The 16,899-nt window shown below is 41.1% G+C and overlaps 1 protein-coding gene across 2 annotated transcripts in view; it reads right to left on the bottom strand.

Annotated features, from left to right (window-relative positions):
* cars2 (cysteinyl-tRNA synthetase 2, mitochondrial) overlaps positions 1 to 16,899 on the bottom strand; it is a 50,246-nt gene that overhangs the window by 21,968 nt on the left and 11,379 nt on the right. For both annotated transcript variants that reach the window (XM_055636617.1, XM_055636618.1), the window contains 7 exons: positions 14,111 to 14,228; positions 13,959 to 14,030; positions 12,537 to 12,642; positions 11,114 to 11,197; positions 5,973 to 6,102; positions 2,800 to 2,933; positions 693 to 760 (listed from right to left, as the gene is read on the bottom strand). In XM_055636617.1, the coding sequence (XP_055492592.1) occupies positions 693 to 760; positions 2,800 to 2,933; positions 5,973 to 6,102; positions 11,114 to 11,197; positions 12,537 to 12,642; positions 13,959 to 14,030; positions 14,111 to 14,228 (712 nt within the window). The remainder of the gene's footprint in view (positions 1 to 692; positions 761 to 2,799; positions 2,934 to 5,972; positions 6,103 to 11,113; positions 11,198 to 12,536; positions 12,643 to 13,958; positions 14,031 to 14,110; positions 14,229 to 16,899) is intronic.

The raw sequence follows: 16,899 nt of genomic DNA, 5'->3' as shown, positions 1-16,899 counted from the left end.
TTGAGTTTAGGAGCAGGGAGGTTCTATTACAGTTGAACAGGGCCATGGTGAGACCACACCTGGAGTATTGTGTGCTATTTTGGTCTCCTAATTTGAAGGACATTATTGCTATTGGGAGAGTGCAGCATAGGTTCACACGATTAATTCCCAGGATGGCGGGACTTCATGATGAAAGAATGGGGTCGACTAGGCTGGTATTCACTGGAATTTAGAAGGATGAGAGGAAATCTTATAGAAACATAAAATTCTGAAAGAACTGGACAGGCTAGATGCAGGAAAAATGTTCCCGATGTTGGGGGAGTCCAGAACCAGGGGGGTCACAGTTTAAGAATAAGGGGTAGGCCTTTTAGGACTGAGATGAAGAAAAACTTTTTTACCCTGAGTTGTGAATCTGTGGAATTCTCTGCCACAGAAGGCAGTGGAGGCCAATTCACTGGATATTTTCAAGAGTTAGATTTAGCTCTTAGGGCTAAATGAATCAAGGGATACGAGGGAAAAGCAGGAACGGGATACAGATTTTAGATGATCAGCCATGATCATATTGAATGGCGGTGCTGGCTCGAAGGGCCGAATGGCCTACTCCTGCACCTATTTTTCTGCTTCTATGCCTACTTTGCAGTCTTCATTGGTTTTTTTCCCCAATAAAGAACAAAGTAAAGGAAAAGGGTATTGAGGCACAAGTGCACAGTTACCTTAATTGTGATGTAGTTTTTCAGTGATTTTGACATCTTTTGTTCACTTCCCTTTAAATGTAAATGTCCTGAAACAAAAGCAGAAACACACATTAAAGATAGTTTATTTTCAGAGTTAAGCAACTGAAATCAAGGCAATTGAAAATGATCATGAATAGTAGAATGAGATGACAATTGCAACACTACATTCTTTTTACCTTGAAAGCTGTCTACAGGGATAGGAAAGGATTGATCAAGCATATATCATCCAATTTCTAATAATGTCAAAGACAGCCAACACCAACCAAATCCTGATTTTGTTTTAAGTGCTCAATGCACAAACAGAAGGTTTAGGAATACTTGAAGCAACAAATCACAGTACAGAATGCATGGCCATACATGGTGACATGATTCAGAATCAATGACCTGATTCCACTAAGGGAGTTTCTAAAAAGGATAACAAAAATTGTATAAACAAGAATATACTGTCGCGCAGCGGTAGAGTTGCTGCCTTACAGCACTAGAGACCCAGGTTCGATCCCGTCTACGGGTGCTTGTCGGTGCAGAATTAGTATATTCGCCCCGTGACCTGCGTGGGTTTCCTCTGGGATCACCGGTTTCCTCCCACACTCCAAAGACGTACAGGCTTGCAGGTTAATTGGCTTGGTATAATTGTAAATTGTCCCCAGTGTGTGCAGGATAGTGATGGTGTGCGGGGATCGCTGGTCGGCACAGACTCAGTGGGCCGAAGAGCCTGTTTCCGTGTTGTATCTATGTTGGTCTCAATTCTCTTTGGTACCAGCTCCCCATAAACCTTAATTCTTGATCTTCTCTATATAACTGGCCCTTTACCCTATAGCTATGTCCCCTTGTTTGTGACTCTCCCACTTGTGAAAACATCCCATTATCAAACCTGTCAAGCCCTCTTGGAATGTTATGTTTGAATAAAGTCACCCCTCATCCTTATACACTCCAAGGAATGTTGTCAGAAACTGTCCAGCCCCTCTTGACAGAACTACCCTGGAATAAGCCTGGTAAATCCTCTTTGGACTGTCTTTAATGTTACTGTCTTCTTTTTTTGATAAGGGACCAAAACAGACATCCAACCCCATGTAAAACTGTAATATGAACCCGCTTTTCCTACTCCAATATTCTTTGCAATAAGGGCTAACAAACAAGATTGTTCATTGACTTTCAAAAATGTGGCTTCACAATTTACCATAGCCAGCTCATGTCTCATGACTTCATATTCTTCTTTGTTTAAATTTAAAACGCTGGATTGAACATAATTTGCTTCAAAGTTTTATATAAAATTTTAATGTATTATGATGACCCAAAAGGCCCCTCATCAGATCATTAACCCTTTTTCATTACACAATACTACATCTACAATAGTCTACTCCTTAATTAGTTCCTCAACCTACTGATCTAGAAAACCATATTTTACATGCCCATTCATTCACCGTCCACTTGATGAAAGTTACTTTGGTTTGTTCAGTTAATACAGAAACAAAGATTATTTTCCCCTTGGTTACACACAGCTCTATTATCCTGCTTTATACCATGTCCCGCAGTCTTTCTAATGCCTGAGAGCCTATACATAACTCTAACCAAAAATTTCTATCCCATATATCTTCAAGCTGATTATGGGAGGGAATCTTAATGTTTTTAAGATCCTCTCTCCCGTAATTTGTTACCATCAATGAGAAAGCAAGGAAAACAAAAGGTGGATATCAGATCAGCACAAGCACAAAGAAACCAAAAGTTTGTGTATCTGTATTTCCTGATTAAACATTGACAGTAGTTTCAGTAATGGTGTAAAACTGAATAAACAAAAGAAATAGGGGAACATTTCATAATTCCAGCAGTGAGCACGGGAACCTCTGTAAAATGTTTAGAACTGAAGAACTGTAAATCTAAAACAAAAGTCTGCCAATACATAATTGGTCATTTGCAAATGGGTTGCAGGTAGACAGCAAGGCAAGCTTGTGATGTGTGGGATTATTTAGTCGTATATTGAGCTAACTACCCGCAGAGTAATCAATAACTGCATGTTAGCAATTAGAACCAACTACTTTCTCACTTCCAGTCATGGAGTGACTTTCACCTGAGCACTGCAGATACATACCAGAGTGTAAAAAGTAGTTTCCCCATTGCTCACACTGGTGGTAGGCCTCGCATTGAGCAACCTCGTTTTCGTGGTGGGGAAAGGCCAGGTCTATTCCTCCAGTATGGATGTCCAGTTTATTTCCAAACACAGAGCTGAAAATGCCACAGAGTTAGCTCCCCATCTGCTTCACAGGGAAAGTAAAGTTATTTTCCAATCACCAGTGTGCCGCAATCTAAAAGGACTCTGAAGATTGATATACAAGGGGTCAATCTATAATACTTAGTGTACACAAATCACAGGTCCATTGCCAAGCAATCATGTGTTTAAAAAAAAGTCTCTCCATGGACACATCCCTCCCACTTTCTCCCTTCAGAACCTCTAGTTCAGTTTTTTTTTTAAAGTTTAGCTTAGTTTAAAGCGGAGGTCAGCAACCTACGGCCCCCGGGCCGAATGCGGCCCAGAACCCGAAATCATCCAGCCCGCAGGCGGATTTATTTCCCCTTAATCATCCGGGCCTGCCGGAGCACCGAGCTCTGGATGTACAGCATCCTGCGCCAAGCCGCCAGCACGGCCGGCTGGAAAAATCAAAAGTAGACAAAAATGCTGGAGAACCTCAGCAGGTGAGACATGCAAGGATTGCATGAGGCTGCCTCACCCGCTGAGTTTCTCGAGCATTTTTGTCTACCTTCTGTGAACACATGATTTGATGCCTGCTCATCAAATAAGATTTGGGCGGGATCCATGTGTACACGTGGTAGATGTGTATACAGACACGTGTCCAGGCCCCTATGCCGAACAAGGTTGCCGACCCCTGGTTTAGATAAAGCTCGGAAACAGACCCTTCGGCCCATCGAGTCCGCGCCAACCAGTGATCCCCATGCACTAGCACTATCCTATACGCACTAGGGACAGTTCACAATTCTTACCGAAGCCAATTAACTTTCAAACTGGAATGTGGGAAGAAATCGGAGCATCGGGAGAAAACTCACGCAGTCACAGGGAGAACGTACAAACTCCGTACAGACAGCCCCCGTGGTCAGGATTGAACATGGGTCTCTGACGCTGTAGGGCACTAACTCTATCGCTGCACTACCGTGCACTACATGGCTCTATTGCTGGACCCATACAGTGCCGTCCATAATGTTTGGGACAAAGACCCATAATTTGAGATTTGTAATAGAAAAAAATCACGTATTTAAAGTGCACATTGTCAGATTTTAATAAAGGTCGTTTTAATACATTTTGGTTTCTCTATGTAGAAATCAGAGCTGTGTTTACCCCCCCCATGTCAAGGCACTATAATGTTTGGGACACATGGCATCATGGGTGTGTGTACCTGTATTTGCTCAGGTGTGTTTAATTTCCTCCTTAATGCAGGTATAAGAGAGCACAGCACCTAGTATTTCCTCCAGTCTTTCCATCACCTATGGAAAATTGTATTGCTGTTTATCAACATATCAAAGTTGTGCCAAAGAAAGTCAAAGAAGCTATTATGAGACTGAGAAACAAGTCTCAGAAAACTGTTGGAGACACCAGCCAAACCTTAGGCTTACCAAAATCGCAAAGGGACTGGCAGGCCAAGGAAGACCTCCACAGCTGCTGACAAGAATTCTCTCTATAATAAAGAAAAACCCACCAGCACCTGTTTGACAAATAAGAAACACTCTTCAGGAGTCAGGTGTAGATTTGTCAATGACCACTGTCCGCAGAAGACTTCATGACCAGAAATACAGAGGCTACATTGCAAGATGCAAACCACTGGTTACCCGTAAAAATAGATGGCCAGGTTATAGTTTGCCAAGAAGTACTTAAAAGAGTACTTTTCAGAGTTCTGGAAAAAGGTCTTGTTGACAGATGAGACGAAGATTACCTTATATCAGAGTGATGACAAGAGCAAAGTTTGGAGGAGAGAAGGAACTGCCCAAGATCCAAAGCATACCACCTCATCTGTGAAATACAGTGGCGAGGGTGTTATGGCCTGGGCATGTATGGCTGCTGAAGGTATTGGCTCACTTATCTTTATTGATGATACAACTGCTGATGGTAGTAGCATAATGAATTCTGAAGTATATAGACACATCCTATCTGCTCAAGTTGAAACAAATGCCTCATTGTACAGGAAGACAACGATCCCTAAAACACTGCTAAAGCAACAAAGGATTATTACAAACCTAAAAAATGGTAAATTCTTGAGTGGCCAAGTCAATCACCCGATCTGAACACAATTGAGCATGCCTTTTACATGCTGAAGAGAAAACTGAAGGGTACTAGCCCCCAAAACAAGCATAAGCTAAAGATGGCTGCAATACAGGCCTGGCAGAGCATCACCAGAGAAGACACCCAGCAACTGGTGATGTCCATGAATCGCAGACTTCAAGCAGTCATTGCAGGCAAAGGATATGTAACAAAATACTAAACATGACTACTTTCATTTACATTACATTGCTGCGTCCCAAATATTATGGTGCCCTGAAATGGGGGGACTATGTATAAACACTGCTGTAATTTCTACACGGTAAAACCGAAATATATTAAAATGGCTTTTATTAAAATCTGGCAATGAGCACTTTAACCACATATGATTTTTCTATTACACATCTCAAATTGTGCAGTACAGAGGCAAATAAATAAATGATGGGTTTTTGTCCCAAACATTATGGAGGGCACTGTAGATCTGATTTCCATTGCAACCCCCAATGGTGCGTAACGATTCTGCTGCCAAGATTGTCATGTGAGAATTCCATTTCTGAACTCTTTAACATCTCCTTAACAACGAACACCATGTAGTTCTGTGTCATACATTCTTTATAACTTCCATGTACAGTACCTTAGACCTACATTTTACATTAAATGTGTTACATAAATCTAATTTGTTGAATGCGAACATGCATAAACCCATCTGGAGACATAAAGTGAACACAAGTGATCATATCAGAAATTAACTCTAAAATTCTGTAGGCCACATTATTTAATTTTACTCTTTTCATTCTAGAATTCAACCAGTTAATGCATCGCCTCTGAACTGCAAATGCAGAACTGTTGGTAATAGATTGTATTCTTGTATTGCATTGTATTCAAATCAATAGACCCATGACGAGACCGGAAAATTAATGTTAAAGTGGAAATTGCCCTTGTTCAAGTGCTTCTGTGTTGTGCTTATGCGCTCCAGGACTCTTACACGATGAGCTAACCTTGCAATTGTTGAACACTCAATGTGCCAGCCAGGCCTGCCATTTCCCCATGGCGATGGCCAAAATGGCTCCGATAGTTGTGATGATTTCCACAAAGCAAAGTCCCTTCTGTGTCTTTTATCATTTTCACCTGGAAATTAAAGATTAACAAAGAACGCAGAGGTCATTAAAATAGTTAAGTATTTGCAGAGAATTAATTCTTTTTCTGCTCTTTGTATCATAGCTCATTTGCACATCAATGCACTAATGAGGGGGATTCTCTTCTGTGATGCCTTCCCTCCTCTTCCCATGGTCGTGCCCCTGTTTTCTACCCCATCTCCTGTTCCTCTCTCTGTAATAAGCAAAGGACAAATGGTACATTTCTGTGCTGTGAACGCTACAAATAAAGGTGATAACGCATTGCTTTGTGTTGCTGAATTTATTGAATTCTCCACATGAACCAACCCGACACAGGGTCGGTTATATACTTGTCAATAAGATCACCTCTCATCCTTGTATCCACTTTGAAGGAAATTACCCGAAATTCGGGAAATTCTGGTTGTCTTCAAGTAATTTTAGGGGGAAATAATAATTTCGGAAAATAATAATTTCGGGAAATTTCTGCATCCGGCCCATGAAAGGGTCGAATCCGACCCGCGGGATGATTCGGGGAGTATATAAGTATATTTACGACCATCCACGCCCGAGCAGTTGGGGAGGCCAGTCAGCCGCGTCACCGTTGAAAATGGCGCCCATAACGTGGTAGGGACGCAAAATGACGCCGTCTACCTGCACGCGTGCAGTGGGCCCGGTATCTGCGCATGCATAGTTGGGGCGGCAGTCGCACATGCACAGTTGGGGAAGGCTTAGAAAATTTCAGGAAATACCATCAAAGTCCAGGAAATTTTTGCAAGCAATGCAAGGAATTTTTTTTTTTTTTTGAGGTGTGGAAGCACTGCCTCTCATTCTCCTGTGCTCCAAGAAACACAGTCTTAACTTGCCTAACCTCTCCCTATAGCTCAAGCCCACGTCCTGGCAATATCCTCGTAAATATTCTCTGCACTATTTCCAGGTTAATAGGAAGGTTAACATCCTTCCTATTGCAGGCTGACCAACTCTGAACACAATACTCCAAATATGGCCTCACCAATGTTATAGTTGTACAACTGTAACATTACATTCCAACTTCTATACTGAATACCCTGAAAGGAACTATATACCTGCACTTCTAGATCCCTCTGCTCTGCAACACACCCACAGCCCTGCCATTCACTGTCAAGGCCCTGTCCTGGTTTGACTTCCCAAAATGCAACACCTCACACATCTGCAATAAACTCCATTAAACGTTCCTCAGACCATTTGCACACCTGATCCAAGATCCTGCTATAATGTTTAATAACAATCTTCGTTATCTATACCACCCACTTTAGTGTCATCTGAAAAGTTATTAATCATGCCTTCTACATTCTCATCCAAATCGTTGATACAAACCACAAACAGCAATCTGCCTAGCACATATCCCTGAGGCTCCCCACTAGTCACAGGCTTCTAGTCTGAAAAACAACCTTCCACCATCGTTCTCTGCTTCCTTCCATGGAGCCAATTCTCTATCCAGTTCGCTAGCTCTCCCTTGAGTCTTGAAGAAGTTGCTTTGTTAGCAGCATATCAGGCCATCCTCCAAATTAAACAACTGTATCAGGAAGAGTTGGGATAATGGTGAGAGTAAAGAGCAAAGAGGCAAGGCATAAGGAGGGAAAGAGGTACGATGCTATCTCAAGCAGGAGAGGAAGCGAGCTGGTGTCAGGAAAAGTGAGATAAGAAGCACCAGGAAGAGGTTCAGCAGGGTAACAACTGGGTGAGGCACAAGAGGAAGAGATGGAGGCCGTCAGATAAAATAACATGATTAAGGTCCAAATCAACAGATTACACCATTCCAACCCACTTTAACAATGTTATCACATAGACACCATAAACTACTACAATACATCCATCCTATAATTACTTGTTGTGCAGCCAAAAAATTAGAAGCTCATATCAGCCAGTGAAATGAGTCAAACATTTTTACAGTATTTTGGTGAAAATTAAAGAAAGTCCTTTCTAGGTTACTGAATTTAAATAAAAGAAGAATAATTAGTGTACTAGCAACTCTATTTGGACCAAATTAATAAGTTATTTCACGTTAAATTAGATTATTCAAATAACTGAAGAATGATACCAAATAACCGAAGCAGCTAATTCTCTTTGATCATTGAGAAGGGGGCAGCTGTGATGCATGTTACTTTAACATACTGTAAATTTTGAAAGGCATCTGAGAGATAAAAGCAGCTGGAAAATAGCAGTCCTGTGTTCTAATTTAATGCTGACCTTTTTTTGCTCTTTACTTTTCTTCCTAAGCAAATATAAACTTTTAAATCTCTCTCTAATAAAAGGTCAGTCTTAAATGTTGACTTACTCCACATTACACTGTGACTGCAGTATTCACAGGAACTGACAAGGTTTTCCTGATAGCATTTCTCAAAGCAACAAGGTCAACTACCTTCAACAACACTGGCAGAGTGCTGACGGCACTCAGTGTTCACCTGCAGGATTCACTCCTCGTTCTCTCTAGCTCTGTTTCCCCAGCCAGGCTGTCCTAACATCTTCTTCCCTGGAAATATATTCACTGTTTCCTCTTCATCTTTGTGTTAAAATCCTAACCAAGGCACAGATACTTGTACTTCAAGGCAGCCATTCACTCTCATCTTCTGAAAGGTCAATAAAGATGGGCAGTAGGTGTGGGCTTTGAAAGTAATTTCCACATTCCAAGTGCAATTTTTCCTTAAAAATACACATTAAATTATTCCCTTCATCAATGAAAGAAGATCTGCTGAGAGCTTACAGCATACTGTTCGCACATTAGATTTCCAGCCCCTAAAGCATTCTGTGTGCACATCTGAGAGGATTGTAAGAAAACCAGCGCGATTCAATACACATTGCTTGCAGCTTGCAATCGGATTTAATCTATACTAGACTAAGTGGGACCCATTGGGTCCCATGTTCATACGGGAGGGCTGGTCCCCCAACGCAATATTCCACCTGTCCACCAATTACAATGTTGCTGGCCAGTGGGGGGGGGGGGGGTGGATGGCTTTTCTGGAATGCTAGTATGGGTGTTGTGGGCCGAAGGGACTGGTTTCTAGAGGGCTAGTATGGACATTGTGGGCCAAACGGATTCTTGGGGTGGCAGCTCAGTCACTCAGGCCTGGTGGGGTGGCAGCTCAGAAACTGCCAGAAATTCTGCCCAAAACAGGTGAGAGACTCTGTGAGAGAGGGGGAGAGGGTGGAGAATCAATTTTAGACATTTTTAATATTTTTCTGCAGATGATAGCAATGAAGAGGGAAAGTCTATCCTGGCCTGGATCTCACAGGGAGCAACTGAAGGGAGGGAGAAAAATACTGGGGCGAGGTTTAAGACTTGCAGGGGGAATACTTACTGATGGGCCAAAGGGACTCCTGGGCTAGTACAGGCCTGATGGGCCTAAAGGGCTCTTTAAAAAAAAATCTGAGTGAAGTCTCTGTGAAAGACACTTTTTCTAGACTTTTCCTGGCCTGGCACAGGCCTTTTGGGCTCCTCCTGGGCTAATACGGGCATTTTGGGCAAAGGGGACTGGTTTCTCGGTTAATAGGGGCCTTGTGGGCCGAAATTAGTGGTTTCAGGCAGGCTAAACAACTCATTTCATTTCCAATTGCATTGCAGTTTCAAGCACAGGGCAGGCCAAATAGCTCATTGCAATTTCATTTCACTTCCATTGCCATTGCATATTCAAGTACATTGCATACTCACAGTATTCTGTAGTTTCCCAGCTCAGAGAGTCGTGACCTCTCCCTCGCAATCTTGCAGACAGACTGACCCACACCCACACTTCCGGGTTTTATAGTCCCTCCCCCTCTCCCACAGGAAGGGGCGTGGCCTTCACGGCAGTGATTGCCAGGAGAGAGAATCTCAAGATTTTTTAAACACTAATAAGCCTTTTATTTTTCATCAATGGGAAAAATCCTCGGGGCCTGCGCAGCGGAGGAGGACGCTGAGATCAAAGCACAGTGCAAACAGGAAGTGGTCAAGATGACACTTTTAATAATAAACTCACGAACTTGAACTTGAGATTCACCACCCTCTGGCTAAAGACATTTCTCCTTGTCTCCTCTTAAAGGAACTAATTCTGAGGCTATGGCTCTACAGTCCTCTAAATCTACAGCAACAAGAAGACTTACCCGTGACCCCTTACCCTCCAGGACAAGGGGTCACAGCTTAAGGATAAAGGGGAAATCCTTTAAAACCGAGATGAGAAGAACTTTTTTCACACTACTGGCTAGAATTTAGAAGATTGAGGGGGGATCTTATAGAAACTTACAAAATTCTTAAGCGGTTGGACAGGCTAGATGCAGGAAGATTATTCCCGATGTTGGGGAAGTCCAGAACAAGGGGTCACAGTTTAAGGATAAGGGGGAAATCTTTTAGGACCGAGATGAGAAAAACATTTTTCACACAGAGAGTGGTGAATCTCTGGAATTCTCTGCCACAGAAGGTAGTTGAGGCCAGTTCATTGGCTATATTTAAGAGGGAGTTAGATGTGGCCCTTGTGGCTAAGGGGATCAGGGGGTATGGAGAGAAGGCAGGTACGGGATACTGAGTTGGATGATCAGCCATGATCATATTGAATGGCGGTGCAGGCTCGAAGGGCCGAATGGCCTACTCCTGCACCTAATTTCTATGTTTCTACATAGCAAATTTATTGAAAGTGTACAAACAAGGTAATAATTATAACGCCCCAATATTAACTGAGAGCTTTAGTACACAAGGCCTAGAGGGAATATAATTTAAAGTGTATCCAACAGCTTTTTGAGTCCAATGTTACTTAATCTAATCTTTGCGAATGTAGCTGGCTAAGTGCTGAGGGTGTCAGTGACTGACCACTGCTTTATAAGTTTGATGGTTGTTATGGAGAAGACCAAGGATAGACTAGTAATTAGCCGCTACATTGGGGAAAAATATGATTTCAAAAGGCAGGAACTAGCAAAATTGTACTGGGAACAGATACTGCAGGTAAGATAACAGACAAGTGGTTGGCATTCAAAGTGAAATTGTGACCAGGTTCCAAGACAACACACAAACACATACATACTTGTTTCCTCAACGGTGTCATCATTAATTTTGACAAACTTTCCATAACGATCACCAATTGACTGGATGTCAAAATACACATTTCCTGAAAGATTTTTTTGAAAAAGTACTTGCTAAGTAAATTAAAATCACAGCAGGCTAGGCTAATAATTTATTTGCATATCACATATTTAATACATATTTAATACTTAGGCAATATGATATTGAAGTGCAGTTTTATTAAATTCAGAAGATAATAGTGGACGTTGGGCACATCATGCCTGTGCTAGCTCTTTGATAGAGCTCTCCAGGTAATAGCAATTTGGTCGGCAGAAAAAAGTTAATTGCTGTTTGATTTAATTTGCTAGTCATCTTAAATCTGTGTTCTCCAGTTACCAACACCCCTGTTTTATCCCACTTTACTTCATCCAAAACCCTCATTAGTTTTGAACACCTGTAATAAATCACTTCACAAAAAACAGGAACAAGATTAATTGCTATTTACTCATATGCTGTAACGGATAAATTAAATCCATGGTAATGGCCAGTACTTTTTGCTTCAACTTTTTTGTTTCTCAAACCATGATGTTTTCAAATCGGACTACTCTTAGCAGCGTGAATCAAAAATTAATTATATCTCATAATATTCTACGTCCCCCTAAACCACTTACAAACTATATCATATGCAAAAATGTAGAAACAAAGAACTGAAGATGCTGAGTTGTAAAAAATAGATACAAAGTGCTGGAGCAACTCAGCAGGTTAGGCAGCATTTCTGGAGAACATGGATAAGTGACCATTCGGGACGGGAGCCTTCTGCAGACTCAATGTTTTCCAATAGCAAATGTGAGCTGCCTCTGTTGATGTTTGGAGTCATAGAGTGATATGGCATTGAAACAGGCCCTTCAGCCCAACTCATCCATAATGACAAAGTTGTCCAAACAAGCTAGTCCAACTTGCCTCTAATAAATCTCTCCACAAAAAAAAACAGGAACAAGATTATTGCTATTTACTGGTACTCTGTCATCATAATGCATAATAGTCTATGTCCTCCTAAACCGCTTACAAATGATATAATATGCAAAAAGGTTGAAATAAGGAACTGAAGATGCTGGTTTACTAAAAAAAAGTGGCAATTCAGGTCAGGACCCATCTTCAGACTGTAGATGTCTAAAGAAGGGTCCCTACCCCAAAGTGTCACCTATCATTGTTCTCCAGAGATGCTGCCTGACCCGCTGAGTTATTCTAACTCTTTATCTTTTTTTATATCATATGCAATATTTTATCTTAGCACACACATACACACACTCAGGTACTGACATTCCAAAAAGACCACCATTAATGCAATGACACCGAGCTATGTATTTGTTATTAAAATTAATATAAAAAATTAAGAAATCCTTTCAGTGATACAGCCGAAATTGACTGATGATGCATATACTCACCTGCTGAGGTAGAATAGGCATGGCCATTGCAAATTATTTTCTCTATGAATTTCACAATCTGAGGAATATTATCAGTCACTCTCATACATGCTGTGGGTGGAAGAACCTGCAGCAACATCGAAAATATTGGAAAGTATTTCAAATAAATTTTAAAAAGCACATGCTTCCAAGATGCTAGAATGATAATCACCCTGATAGGCACAGAAGCTAATAAATGAACTATAACCAGGGCTAACACCATGAATGACAATTCATTCACTTAAAACATTTACCGAGAAAGCAAAGCCATGAAAATATATTGGAGAAGGCGAATTACAATTCTACAAGAGGAAGGAATCAAGAGTAATATATCCAGATTTGCTGATGATACAAAGTATTTCGGCAATGTTCACTGTGAAGAGAATGCAGAGAGGCTTCGGGGAGATATGGACAAACTATTTGACAATAGACAATAGGTGCAGGAGTAGGCCATTTGGCCCTTCGAGCCAGCACCGCCATTTAATGTGATCATGGCTGATCATCCACAATCAGTACACCATTCCTGCCTTCTCCCCATATTTCCTGACTCCGCCCTTTTTAGCTCTCTCTTGAAAGTATCCAGAGAACCGGCCTCCACCGCCCTCTGAGGCAGAGAATTCCACAGACTCACAACTCTGTGTGAAAAAGTGTTTCCTCATCTGCGTTCTAAATGGCTTACCCCTTATTCTTAAACTGTGGCCTCTGGTTCTGGACTCCCCCAACATCGCGAACATGTTTCCTGCCTCTAGCATGTCCAAACCCATCATAATCTGATATGTGGCCTCTCATCCTTCTAAATTCCAGAGTATACAAGCACAGCCGTTCCATTCTCTCAGCATATGACAGGGGCATGACTGCTGGAAATATGTGAAAAGTGAGAGGTCATCTGCTTTAGACAGGATTTTTTTTTTTTTAAATGGTGAGAAATTGTAAGTTGTTAATGTTTAGTGAGATCTGAGGTGGACTTTCACTGTCGGGGGAGGGGTCGGCGGCGGCGCACCATCCAGGGAGAGGGAATATGAGGGAACACGGCACCATCCAAGGGTTGCGGTCAAGGTGGGCATCATGACATTGCATCACTCAGAGCAGACATCTTACATTAAACCCCAAATGTGTCGTTCATTTTTCTAGTCAGACAATTCTAGGGTATAACTTGCTGTGCGTTTTCTCAGGTCAACCTGATCCTTTCACTGATTACTTTCAATATGCGTTCGCTGATTATCATCCCATCAACAACTGTAATGTTTTCTTTTTGAAAGGCATTTATAATTTTGAATACTTCTATTATACCTGCTGGAAGTGAATACTCTGATCTCTCTATTTAACTGAAACCGGAATTAGAAACATTTATAAGCAGTAAATATCTAACCAAAACTACATTCTGCACTTGCTATAAAATGTTACCTTTAAGCTTTCCATATCTTGTTTGAAATCCTGTTCATATATAGAAGCAAGTACCTTCGGGGAGATATTCAACTGCAATTAAGAAATAAGAAGTCAGCCATGGCATTACAATTGCTTGGTTTTAAATGCAAGGACTTTTTCCAGTTATTTACCTCCCTCGATCTCTTTATTATTTTATCATCAATATCTGTGATGACCATCACCATGATGACATCGATGCCAAAGACGTTGGTCAATATTCTTCTTATTATGTCAAATCTAACATACGAGCTAAAAAATAAAGCAGAGCCCTGAGAAGTTGTTGTTAACAATGTTCAGTTAGATATGTTGTACAGGGTATAAATATCACATTGATCTCTCCAAGTATGAGATGTAGGTCAAAGTAGTGGGACTCAATTCAAGTACTAAACCTCAGGTTCATTTTCAGTATGGAGGTTCGGTTCTGCTCAGGATGCAGCTCACACAAGGTACTTGGAATTGCTTTGGGTACTGGGATTTGATTTGGGCACACAATTTGTCTGGCTCCAACAAATGGGCCTCTCTGAGTTGTCATGTTCACTATGAAGAGAATTCCAATCTTGGTCTAGTTATGAGAAGAGTTTAGTTTTAGAAATACAGCGTGAAAATAGGCCCTTCGGCCCACCGGGTCCACGCCAACTAAAAATCACCCGGGACTATATTAGGGATAATTAAGCTATAACCCTGCATGTTTTTGGATGGTGGGAGGAAACTGGAGCACCCAGAGAAAACTCATGCGGTCACAGGGAGCACATACAGCACCCGATGTCAGGATTAAACCCAGGTCTCTGGTGCTGTAAGGCAGCAAACTTTACCACTGCACCACCATTGTAGTCATTCTCCTAGTCCACGGCTTATCCTTTAACAGCTGATATGGTTATTTCTCCTGTTATTGCTTGTGGAAGCTTGATGTGTCTATAGATATTGATTAAACAAGCCAATTTGCTTTATTGCAGGTTACCATGCATGAAGGCACATTGCACATTTCCAGGTGAAATCAAATGAGCTCGAACTGTTTGGAATGTCAGTCTTGCCTTATGTACGCAAGCTAAAATAAAACGTTTCATACGATAGAGTATTATGGTTTAGGGAGGCCTAGACTAATATGAGATACGATTCATTTTTGATTCACGGTGCCAAGAATAGTCTGATTTGAAAATATCAGGGTTAGATACGCAAAAAAAGTTTAATTGCAGTGACAAAGGTGAGTTGCACCTGCTCAGCAAGTGCAGTGCACTCATCCCAGTCCACAAATCATCTCAGCACTATATCTGGAGTACTATTGAAGATTTGTTCTGACTGGGACTTCGTATTGTGTGACGTGAACTTAATAATAGGATAAAAGAATCTTGGTTTCAGCCAATCTTACGTGTTATGTTGAAGCTAGGTTTTCTGGAGCATTATTCCCAGTTTTGCCCCAAAATCACCACTTACAACTGATCTGTTGGTAGACACAATTGCAAAGAGCGTTGTGCTGTTTTTACTGGGTGCTTTATTTGAAGATGTAATAGTTATTTCACTGGATTTCATTGATAGGTCACAAGAAATCAGGAGTGAGAAGGAAGGATTATACCAGTTGACAAGACTGTGATGCTTTATTATTTTATGACCCAGCTGATGCCCAAAAGGCAGGTTCTGTTTGCCATATCACTTTCTTTTAGATGTAGGGAAAACGTTCCCAATCTAGGGTAAATTTACCTCCAGGGGGTAAATCTCACCTACCAAGGGGGTAAATTTGTCAATTCTGGATTTGTTAAAAACAGTATTTTAAATTTTCCCCTTTTGTCGGTTGCTTTATTATGGTAGAAGTGTAAACTCAAATTACAGAACAAAACAGTGTGGGGGTAAATTTGCTTTCAAAAAGTTACCTGGGGTAAACGGGACGATAAAGGTTGGGAACCCCTGATGTAGGGCATGAGAGGAAAGAAAATCAGAAAGACAGACAACCCTTTATTTTTTATTATACTTTACATTCTTTAAACAAGGCAGCAATGGGTCACTGGCTTCCTTCTTTAAGATCATGGCTGATCCACTCTCCCAGATTCTCCATTTCCCTTGCTCTCCGAATTTCCACAATCCTCTGAATAGAGCCAGAGCTTTACAGCATGGAAACAGGCCTTTCAGCCCAATGCATCCAATTCGGCCAAGTTGCCCACCTGAGCTATTCCTATTTCCCTGCGTTTGATCAATATCCTTCTAAATGTTTCCTCTCCATATACCTGTCCAAGTATCGTTTAAATGTTGTACTTGTATCCGTCTCTACCACTCTTACTGGCAGCGCGCTCCATATACCCACTAAACAGTATAAAGAAGTTGCCCCTCAGATCCTATTTAAATATCATTTTTAATTTAAATGTTTGTGTTCTCTTGTTTTAGACTTCCCTGGGAAAAAGGCTGTAATCACCAGTGTCTTGCACAGTTGTAACATAAAGAGTTCCAAAGGTTGATCGATGAGGACAACGTGGAAACATGACTACTTTCATTAACGTGACATTGCTTTGTCCCAAACATTATGGTGCCCTGAAATTCAGGGGCCATGTATAAACACTGCAGTAATTTCTACAAGGTGAAACAAAAAAATGGCCTTTATTAAAATCTGACAATGTGCACTTTAACCACGTGATTTTGTTTTCTATTACAAATCTCAAATTGTGGAGTACAGAGGCAAATAAATAAATGATGGGTCTTTGTCCAAAACATTATGGAGGGCACTGTATCTCTGCCCTGCAGCATACAATACCTATGGTCAATAAAGATTCATTGGACTTCACATTAAGCAGAAAAACGCTATATTAACCTGATCAATACTTCATAACAGCTTTAAGTGCCGTAACTGACTGATGACATTAATGTCTACTTATTTCGGAAGTGTTGGAGAAATGTGTTAATTAGTGAAACAGTAGTCCATGTTGGCGGTGAATTC

The sequence above is a fragment of the Leucoraja erinacea genome, chromosome 6, assembly GCF_028641065.1.
Source record: "Leucoraja erinacea ecotype New England chromosome 6, Leri_hhj_1, whole genome shotgun sequence".
NCBI classification, from domain to species: Eukaryota; Metazoa; Chordata; class Chondrichthyes; order Rajiformes; family Rajidae; genus Leucoraja; species Leucoraja erinaceus.
Note: the sequence above shows the minus strand (reverse complement) of the source record. Positions and strands in the feature narration are given on the sequence as shown.